Source organism: Dreissena polymorpha, chromosome 9, assembly GCF_020536995.1.
Source record: "Dreissena polymorpha isolate Duluth1 chromosome 9, UMN_Dpol_1.0, whole genome shotgun sequence".
Classification (NCBI taxonomy): Eukaryota; Metazoa; Mollusca; class Bivalvia; order Myida; family Dreissenidae; genus Dreissena; species Dreissena polymorpha.
In genome coordinates this window covers 70,409,709-70,421,540 of record NC_068363.1, presented here as the reverse complement: position 1 = coordinate 70,421,540, position 11,832 = coordinate 70,409,709, and the positions used below count along the sequence as shown (strand labels likewise).

Here is an 11,832-nt window from a genome sequence, read left to right as displayed (position 1 = left end):
ACAGAAGACACATAGACGATGCAAAGAGAATACATAGGGGTTACATAGTGGATACGAAGATGATACAAAATGGACACATAGACGATACAAAGAGGATACGTTAAGGATTCGTAGAGGATAAAAAGAGGATTCATAAAGGTTCCATAGAGAAACTATAGTTCCTAAATAGTGGATTTATAGTGGATACATAGAGGGTACATGCACGATACATGCAGGATACACAAAAGATACAACGTGGTTACATAGTTGGTTTCATAGAGGATACATAATATATAAGTTTATTCAATATATACAATAGACATACAGTACATAAGTATACATGTTCAAAACAATATAAACATAGGGAATCCATTGAGGATACATTGTTTATACATCGTCGATACATAGAGGATACATAGCGGATACGTACAAGATACATTGAGGATACACATAGTTTAAATATAGGGTTCATATTGGATAATTAGATGATAAATAAAGACTAAATAAGGGATTAATAGAGAATACATAACGGAGACATACAGGATACATTGTGGAACATATTGGGTAAATAGTGGATACATAGCGGATTCAGAGTTGATACATATTGGATACATAGTGGATATATAAAGAATACATAAAGCATACAAAAAGGATATATAGAGGATACATATTGGATATATACTTGTAGATGGTACATAGTGGAAACAGAGTACATAGAGCATATGTTGAGGATGCATAGAGGATACATAGGGGATACATAGTGGACAGATAGATGATACATAGAGGATACAAAGAGGATATATAGTAGATATATATAGGGTACATAGAGGATACATAGGGGATACATAGAGGTGAAATAGTGGACAGATAGATGATACATAGATGATCCAAAGAGGATATATAGTAGATACAAAGATGATACAAAGTGGATACATAGGGGATACATAGTGGATACATAGTAGACAGATAGATGATACATAGATGATACAAAGAGGATAAATAGTAGATACATAGAGGATACATAGAGGATACATAGGGGATACATAGTGAATGCATATTGGATACATAGTAGACAGATAGATGATACATAGAGGAAACAAAGAGAATATATAGTGGTTACTTAGAGGATACATAGTGGATACATAGAGTATACATAGTGGATACACAGGGGATTCATAGAGGATACATAGGGGATACAAAGTGGATAGATAGATGATACATATAGGATACAAAGGGGATACATAGTGAGTACATATTGATACATAGAGGATACATAGTGTATACACAGGGGATACTTAGACGATAAATACAGGATACATCGATGATACATAGAGAATACATACAGTATACACAGGGGATACTTAGTTGATAAATAGAGGATACATCGATGATACATTAAGGATTCACATAGGATACATAGACTATATGTGTTGATTTCGATGATTGGTCGAATTTTAGTATGTATTATTTTATGAATATAAAAGTATTTGTTCATTTTTTTGTTTGATTTTGTTGAATATGTGGAATGAAAATAATCTAGGAATAACGTAAAGGCATGTTTATTTGTTTCTGTACAATTTCTGTCAACATTTCAGAAAATCTACCCCACCACTTCAAGTTCATAGCCGGGCCTGAAAAAAAATAATGTGACACCGAGTAAGGTACTACCAATGTTGTGTGCACGACACTATATAGACATTATATTCTATTGTCAATAAATATGTTAAGTAATTTACTCGTTTACATAAAATGATGTGTTTCCACTTTGTAATTTTGTATTGATCCTGAAAATTGTGTTTAAATTGAGATAATCTCCATTCCTTATTTCAGGAGAACCAGGCAAATATTATTTTCTACATAATGAAGTAATTATTAAATATTCTATTTTCTACGCTCATTTTTATATAAAAATCAATATGCCGACAAGACTCTGTTATTATTGCATACAAAACTACACCCTACCCTAGTTCGCAGATGTAATGGTAATCAACATTACTGCACGTCTGGTCATTCCACTGGTATCCAAAGTTGAATTGACCCCAAAGAACCACACAGTCCTCGGGTCTAGAAGTAATAAATTAATATATCGGCGCTGTGATACTTTAAACCATATTCACCAAGCAAATAGTGATCCAAGGCTTTATTCTTATATAGTAAGATATATTTGCTCACTTTCATATTTAACAAGTTCTTAGCATAATTCATATGTTCAAAGGGCCTATTTTAATTGACTATAATATAGGCGGCATGTTTTCTGTGAATAAATAAGGCCCGTAAATACGTAGTCATAATATTTAGTAAATATATTTTTAAACTTGAATAGCGAGATGTTTTATATTGTCAGGTTTAGCACACCGAAAGAATGACTTGCTATCGATTCTGGAGTTTGAGACGAGCAAAACAAACATTTCCTAGTTTTATTCCTTATGTTTAATTGTATTGATCCCTAAATTAAAGTATGCTTCTTACCTTTATTGTGTCTTTAAAAGATAAACAAAACAACGCGCAGTATGAAATCACTACAGACAGCAACATAGCGTCATTACACTAAGAGTGTTTTATCTCAGCAAGCGAAAACCAGCTAGCATATCACTTTTTGTGTTATTTTAAAAAGTAACTTTTCAAATGAGCTAATGGTGTTTAATTGAACTATGACATAATGACGTCCAAGTTTGAAAAATAAGCTAATCAAAATACATCAGCGAAGATAAACATGTTTAGAACATGGATCTAAACGCTGAATTGCTTACTTTCCGGCCCAGTTATTGTTAGGTTCCCCCGCGTGCCAGTCGGTATAACGTACCACGATATCGCTGGGATAGCCCCATACCCAGTGACCTTCAACATCAAGGTCGTTAGCGCCCGTCCAGTAGCCAACTGTCTGTGGGTCTACAAACATATCACAACATAGTGTATGCCATGAAATAATTTGATAATTTGTATTTATGTAAGCCATCAAATATATATATATATATGAAGTTAACATAATAAAGCGTCTGTTCTACTTTGGATTATAAAAAAAAAATAAGTTAAATGTAATTATATTCCTGTTGTGCATACCATCATGAGCATGTAAGTGCTGTATGGTTGTTTTGAGGAACGCATCTTCCACGTCAGTTTCTATGATAACAAGTTGCGCTCCCAGGTCATGGCATGTTTTCTGTGCATGTAAAATTATTAAAGAAATTTAAACGTTTTGTTTTTCTGTTAAAATTTAATTTCAAACATTATTCATTCCCTTTCATTAAAAAAATCGTGCAACTAGCATAGCCATACTATGTATCATGTTCTAAATTACTGCACAGTATGTCGCAATATTGTGAGTAATATTGTGAGTCGTACATAGAGTAAAATGATATAGTATAACAATCTAAATCGTACTCACAGTGAATTGCAATAATATAACAAGCTACAATCGTACTTACAGTCTATTGCAACAATATTACAAGCTTTATTCGTATTTACAGTGCATTACAATAATATAACGACATAATATCGTACTTACAGTGAATTGCAATAATACACCGAGCTGAAATCGTACTTACATTTAATTGCAATTATATAACAAGCTTTATTCGTACTTACAGTGAATTACAATAATATACCAAGCTGCAATCGTGCTTACAGTTAATTGCAATAATATACCATGCTTTAATCGTACTTATAGTGAATAACAATAATATAACAAGCAACAATCGTGCGTACAGTGAATAACAATAATATAACATGCTTCAATCGTACTTTCAGTGACTTGCAATAATATACCAAACCTTAATCGTACTTACAGTATATAACAATACTGTAACAAGCTACATGCGTACTCACAGTGATTTGCAATAATATAACAAGCTACAAACGTATTTAAAATGAATTGCAATCATATACCAAGCTTTAATCGTACTTACATTGAATTACAATGATAAATCAAGCTTTAATCGTACTTACAGTAAATAACAGTAATATAACAAACTTCAGTCGTACTTACAGTGAATTACAATTATATAACAAGCTACAATCGTACTAACAGTGAATTGCAATAATATACCCAGCTATAATCGTACGTGCAGTGACTTGCAATAATATAATAATATACCAATCTTTTATCGTACTTACAGTGAATAACAGTAATATAACAAGCTACAATCATACTTACAGTGAATTGCAATAATATAACCTGCTACCGACACATTGGTATATAATAGTATTAATAGTATTACTAGTTATCGATAACAAAAAGATACCATTATGCTATAATTGGCTAGTGAGGACTATTTTGTAACCAAATCCGCTTTCAGTAAATAACTGTAATATACATATAGCGTTTACATCGGGAAGTAATTATAAGATATAAATTGTTAGGCCAACATTGACATGCTTCGTTATAATCATTTAAACCGGATTGGATAAGATCATATAACCAATACACCTTAAAAGTCGCTTGATTCAACGAACCCTTCAAACCCAAATCTTCTTTGTGCCAACTTTTAACTTTATATTCGTTTGTCAGGTTCAGTTTGATAAGTTTGCCTAAATTCAATCGTATTCGCAAAATAAACATTAACATAAAAAAAAACATATGCTGCAACGAGATTAAAAATATATTTGATTTAACACCCTTTGTAAAACGAGAAATAATTATCACATGGTAAATAAAGGTTAAACAAACAAGTTTGGCGGACCTTCATACACATCTTTTAATATGAACGTTGAAACAACAACCTTATTTGTTTAAGCTTTTAAATAGTATAAAATGCATCATGATTAATTGCGAAAGATGTTACGTATATGTGTCGGTCTCAAGGAAAACCGGAGTCCCAGTTCACTGGCAAATCAAGAACGACACTTTTCGCACATGCATTAAGCCGAGTTTTCTCACAACGTGGCTCATACATACGGAATGATCAGATAAATGGAAGAAATCTCTTCCCTGACTGTTTTACTGAAAATGTCACAATGAAGTGAATTAATTCAAAATGTTATGTTTGCTCACTTATATAACATAAATACGCGTCCAGGGTATGTTATAATCCAAACAAATGCAAAATATTACCAATTTATGTTCTCTGTGGAATCATGTTGCAAAATATTGGCATGATGTGTACAAAAGAATATAACAAGGTACTCATTATTTTAAAAGAATAAAATTGTATATACTTACATGAGATGACTGTTTGTATTTAAATTGGAATTCAAAACTAGTTGGAGTATCTTATTATATAACGACCCATTAATGCAAAAAGGTACCACGTGACATTGAAAAAAGAAGACACATGGTACCAATGGGGCGATAAGATGTATTATACTCACGGCGGCATGAAACCAATTGGTCTGATTGATGCTAAATGTGTAGCAGTGGCCATGGAAGGTTATCCAGTTATCTGGACATTCGACTGCTTTCGCTGGAAAGTGAATTGAAAGTTTGTAGAACACACGGTGCGGCTCTATTGTGCTAGACTAGCCCGAAATAACTGGACACTGTGGTCCTATCTGCGCTCTTTTAAATGACATACTAGGCGGACATGCAAACTGGGACACAAAATTCTCATGACCATCTTTGATTCAAAGCGAGTATATACTTAAACATTGATGAATGAAAAAAAATGAATTGAAGTTAACAAGAAGACGTACCAGATAATGAACGAAGAAAGAATTTGATTCAAGTAATAATTTTCACATGTTCAGTCGAAAACATGTCGTTATCGGAGCTAACATGGCGTTTTGAATTATATTAGAAGATTTCATTAATGGTACCACTATGAGATAGTTTATTCTTTGTATTAAAATAACTCGTGCATATTAATGTATTTGATTAAGATTGACATACTACAATGCTGACATTAAAACCGTATATACTCGCTTTAAAAAAATCGTTTTATTGGTTTTCTAGTTGAACAATGAAACGGAAATAATACTATATCTATTTATTTTTTTGATAATATTTAAAAAGAGTAAACAAATGCAAACTTATTTCATATTATACCTTACGTGCATGCAAGAAACTTGTCCTGCATGAGTAAACGTTATCAAAGCTATTTTACCTACAGATAGAATCGCTGATAGCAGTGCAAAAATCGACAGTCCTGTAATGCGTGGCTTCATGGTTGACAATGATCTCTTTCCAATCTGAGTTTATGATAACGCTAAAGTGAAATAATTAATAAACTGGTCGGAAAACTACGCATATGTAACATGTGCGATTTTATCTTTTGCGATAAAAGAAAGGGGCGACTTAATAAGTAATTCGTGTTTGCATGTGCGTTTTTATCTTTGCCGTTAAAAGACTGGAGCGACTTAAAGGGGCCTTTCCACGTTTTGGTACATTTACCAAATTAAAAAATTGTTTTATATTTGCAAATGTTCGTTTTAGTTATGATATGTGTGAGGAAACAGTAATACTGAACATTTACTATGCTCTAAATTAGCTATTATATGCATCTTTTTAAAAACCTGGAAATTATCAAGCGTTGCAACGCAAAACGATTTAATAATTTGGAGAGTTCTGTTGTTGTCGTTATTTTTTTGACACTACGAGGATTGCTTATATAAAGTATAAAATACATCCCTCAATGTATGAGTACGGATGGCCGAGCGGTCTAAGTGGTAGACTTTTACCCCAGGACTCCGGGGTCAGTGGTTCGAGCCCTGATGCGGGTTACTTTTTTTCTTTTTCTTGATTTTATTCGTGATTTTTTACTGGAGCTTTTTAGATCCGATGTTTACATTTTTGAATATAAAGCATTTATGACAAACTTCAATACATGCCAAAATCTGTGAAAAGGCCCCTTTAATAAGTAATTCGTGTTTGCAACATAACTACACTATCAACATCACCATCATTATCTGCATCATCATCAGCATCATCATCATAACAACCACCACATTAATTATTGTCATGTGCATCATCATCAGCAGCAGCAGCAGCATCTTCATCATCAGCATCATAAGCATCATCATTACAATCAACATTATCTTTATAATTGTTATCATCAACATCATCATTATCATCACCAGCAGCAGCATAATCATCATTATCATCACCACCACCACCATTATCTTCTTCTTCAATTAAGGTCTACAGGTGAGCTACCTACATACACAATGTCATCACAGTACCTTCATCAGAACTCAAGTTTTTGAGCACATCACCATCATCATCACTATACAGTAGTTCTGGCCTTTCATCAACCAAATCTTCTACGGTAAAACCGATCGAAGACAGTATGACCAAAGTACCTTATGTTATATTGAACTAATGTGGACGAGTAAGCAGTTTTTGTGGAGTGTATTGTCTTTACGTTATGTATAGGATTACATTTTAACATTCGCAGTTTATTGATGAGCTCATCAAAAACAAATCATTATGAAATTAACGATTAGTCCGAATTGTAAATTGCCCATAGGCATTGAACAATGTAGGGGTTAAAGTCAGACAACTTATGGGTTTCGAGTCTGTTATCAAGACTTATTCTTTCATTCTGCAATCATTTAAAAATGTGTGTGACTTTACCTTTGGGTTTGGGACACATGCGTCATGGATAAAATTACTTCTCAATACGGTGAAAATATGATAAAAGTAATTTATATTTAACGTTTAAGTAATTTAACACTGCAAAAGCTGTATATTTGAGCATTGACCTTGATCTTTGAGCTAGGGATAATTGCCTTGCAATTACAAGCCGTTACTTAAAGATGAACATAGAATTTTGCGGCACGTTATTTTGACAATTTTCCGATGAAGGATGAATACACAATCTGAGCAAGCTGGATGATCACCGAATGAAATATTGACTTATAAGTATGAACAATAAGTTATGGATACATGGCTGACGCTTGATACGCTGACTTCACATTTTGAACATTTACTGAAAATATTTTAATGAATAAGGATGTTATTTTGTCCGGACAAGCTGCATCATGCCTGTATTGGACCTGTCAATTGACCTCTTAGGGTGATCTTGCCCTTCTAGCTTGAGACTCACGTCTTTCGAGCGACAAGTAATCTCCACATGCCGCACAGTTGGTGTTAATTATTTAACACATACCTGATGAATCAATTACATTGTAGTTACAGTCCAAACCATCTGTATCATGTCCACATCCTTGCTTTTTACCTATATGCGACCATGTAATTTTGACAGACATGCATTTAACATTTAACACGAGGCCCCAAAATTGTAAAAAAAAATGCAATGTATTTTAAACTTATATGATGAACGAAGCAGTTACAGCTGGATTATGACACAATTTTACCAGTAATGCCTGGGGCTTTGAGAAAGAGAAAAAGATATTACAAGATATTACAAGTTCCGCATTGTGAACATGTGTAGTATTATTTTATAATTGCACGATGAATGATAAGGTAACAGTCCTGACAAGCTAAATTATAGCCCCACAATACCATATGCGGAACACTAACTGCGACCATTGACTTTTTGGCTAGGGGCCTTAAACGCGATAAGACATCACGAAAAGGAGAACGTTTGTTGAAAGTTATTTTTAAATTGCAAGATGAATAATGAATTTAAAGGGGCCTTTTCACAGATTTTGGCATTTTTTAAACTTATTCATTAAATGCTTTATATTGATAAATGTAAACATTCGATCGTAAAAGCTCCAGTAAAAAATCAAGAAAAAAATTAAAAAAAGGAAAAGAACATTGCCCGGAGCAGGTTTCGAACCAGTGACCCCTGATGTCCTGCCAGAGTCCTGAAGTAAAAACGCTTTAGCCTACTGAGCTATTCCGCCGAGTACACATGCTGAACGTATTTTATACCCTATATAAGCAATCTTCGTAGTTTCACAAAATTTAACGACAAAAACAGAAACTCTCCAAATTATTCAATCGTTTCGCGTTGCAACGCTTTATAATTTTTAGGTTTTAAAATCGTCAAAAGATGCATATAATGGCTCTATTAGACAATGGTAAATGTTCAGTATTACTGTTTCCTCACAAATATCATAACTAAAACGAAAATTTGCGAATCTGAAACAACTTTTTTCAATTTTGTCAATTTACCAAAGCGTGAAAAGATCCCTTTAAGACCAGACAAGCTCGAACGGACGGATACACGAACGTAAGCTCCCACGTATGTACATTAAATTAAATTTGTTGATATCTATATCGACCTATGCAAGAAGCGTAATATTCTCCTTACCGTGTTGCGTGTACATTATGCAGGCACAACACATGCGACAATTTCGGGATATTCACTGAACCTTATATTGTATTGCATCAGGATATTCACTGAACCTTATATTGTATTGGATCAGGATATTCACTGAACCTTATATTGTATTGGATCAGGATATTCACTGAACCTTATATTGTATTGAATCGAGCAGCCTGACTCAAGTCTAATCAAATGAGCATATTTCTGGGAAAACTAGACTTAATGCATGTGCGTTTTTGATTTAAATGCAGTGCAGTGTCTTCTAAACACAAATCCAGTCTAGACGGAAAGCTTCATCCATGATAAGCCTGTGAAGACTGCAGATGTACATAATACATAGAAAATACAGAGAGAATACATAGAGAATACATAGAGAATACTTAGATACGGTTTATACGGTTCGGCCTTATTAAATGTGCTAGACTTGCCCGAAATAAATGGACACTATGGTTCTATCTGCGTTCTATTAAATGACCTACTAGACGGATCCGACATACAAACTAGGTCACAAAAATCGCTTGACCATCTTTGATTTACAGCGAGTATATATTATCTTAGTCATAATCTTAGTCTTTTCAAATAGATTAAACATTGATGAATGAAAAACACTTGACTTAAAGCGGGTATATACGATTTTTATATGTGTTTAATTGTAATATATTGATAAAATATGTTACAATAACACAAAATAGGCAAGAAAAATTATACATTAAAGCCGAATTTCATAAATGCAGCAAAGACAAATTATCGCCCCGAGCCGATAGTGACGTACATATTTTCCTACAATAACCGAAGCATTCGTCTTTGTATTAGGATCGGAGATAGTGTTCGTGTGTCGTATGAATAGATATCGTTGCAGGAATTCAAATAAACCGTTAAACTAAGTTTAGATGCACATCGTACATGTATGGTATACATGCTGGCGAATTCGGCTGTACAGCCGTTTTCAATTTCAGAATTAAATATCTGGCTTATTTCGCATTTTTCGACACATGTTCTTCTTAACTTTTATTTTAATTTATATTGAAATATATATATATAAGTTTTTTTTACACAGTTTATATAAATTCATAAATATTTGACAAAATCGTATATACCCGCTTTAAAGTTTACAAGATGAGGTACCAGATAATGAACGTAGTAAAAATTCGATTCAAGTACAAATAATTTTCACCCGTTCGGTAGAAAACATGTCGTAATGAGAGCGTACTTGGCGTTTTTCAATTTGGATTGGAACAACATTTCATTAATGGTACACTATGTGATAGTTTATTTATTTTATTAAATGAACCGTCAACCGCAATTGACGAAAAAAGTAAAGTCCTAAAATACAGTATTTTTTACAATTATAAGTCTAAATTGATTAAAATATCACGACTGGTCTATTACATTAATTGAAAAAAGTTAATATTTTCACTATATTCGGTAATAAAATTTCGTGATGTGAAATCGAAAGTACATCGCGAAAATAGATGACATAACGATATATACACTATAAATAACGCGAGTAGAATGATCATTTTATATATATATTATATATACAATTCACTACGCGTGCAAAATTTACATTCCCGGGTTTACCACGTGACGATGAAGACCAATCTACCTGGTAGTTTCCTGGTACCTGTACCCGGTAAAATTTATTACCGAATATACTGAAAATATGAAAACTTAACAACTTTGTTCGAGTAAAGTAATATTCCAGTCGTGATATTTTGATCAATATAAACTAACAATTGTAAAAAATACGGTATTTTAGAACTTTTTTTTTCGTCAATCGCGGTCCCTTTCAAATAACCCGTGCATATTAAAGTATTTGTTTAAGATTGAGAAAATTAAATGCTGACATTAAAATCGTAAATACTTGCTTTAAAAATTCGTTTTTATTCGCTCATTGGACGAACAATGAAACGTCAATAATACAATTTTTTTTTTTCGATCATATTTATAAACAAGAGATGTGTTTGTCAGAAACACAATGCGCCCTTCTGCGCCGCTTTGAAGCCAATATTTGACCTTTGAAGCATGACCTTGACCATGACCTTTCATCACTTAAAATGTGCAGCTCTATAAGATACACATGCATGCCAAACATTAAGTTGCTATCTGAAGCGACATAGAAGTTATGAGCATTTTTCGAAACCCAAATGCGAAACCTAAATGCAAAGTGTGACGGAAAGACAGACAGACGGACGAACGGACGGTCTGATCACTATATGCCCTCCTTCGGGGGCATAAAAAATAGTAAATATTTTTCAACTTATTTCCTATTATACCGTACGTGAATGCAAGCAACTAATGCTACATGAGTAAACACATTCAAAGCTATTTTACCTGAAGATAGAATCGCTGATAGCAGTGCCAAAATCAACAGTCCTATATTGCTTGGCTTCATGGTTGACAATGATCTCTGTACAATCTGAGGTTATGATAACGCTAAAGTGAAATAATTAGTTCACTGGTCGGAAAACTACGCATTTGTAACATGTGCGATTTTATCTTTGCCGTTAACAGAAATAGCGACTTAATAAGTAATTGGTGTTTGCAACATAACTGCGCTATCACCATTATTGTTTGCATCATCATCAGCATCATTATCATACAAACCAACACATGTATCATTATCATATGCATCATCATCATCAACATCATCATCATCATCAGCAGCAGCAGCAGCACCAGC

General features: G+C 33.3%; 1 protein-coding gene across 4 annotated transcripts; it reads right to left on the bottom strand.

Moving 5' to 3' along the window:
• Positions 1–1,522: 1,522 nt before the first annotated feature.
• LOC127844222 (perlucin-like protein) lies at positions 1,523–11,573 on the bottom strand. 4 transcript variants are annotated; one of them, XR_008032630.1, is made up of 7 exons: positions 8,230–8,244; positions 6,022–6,119; positions 5,287–5,378; positions 3,040–3,139; positions 2,730–2,868; positions 1,942–2,043; positions 1,523–1,610 (listed from the first exon to the last, which is right to left on the bottom strand). XR_008032630.1 is itself a non-coding variant. In XM_052374285.1 (7 exons), the coding sequence occupies exons 2-7, from the start codon at positions 6,076–6,078 to the stop codon at positions 1,580–1,582; spliced, it is 525 nt and encodes a 174-aa protein (XP_052230245.1). In that variant the 5' UTR covers positions 6,079–6,102; positions 8,271–8,296; the 3' UTR covers positions 1,523–1,579. The 4 variants fall into 4 exon arrangements, 3 of the variants coding, with proteins under 3 accessions (XP_052230245.1, XP_052230244.1, XP_052230246.1); XM_052374285.1 differs by lacking the exon at positions 8,230–8,244 and adding an exon at positions 8,271–8,296 and having other exon boundaries at positions 6,018–6,102; XM_052374284.1 differs by having other exon boundaries at positions 6,018–6,119; positions 8,230–8,248.
• Between the last annotated feature and the right edge of the window lie 259 nt (positions 11,574–11,832).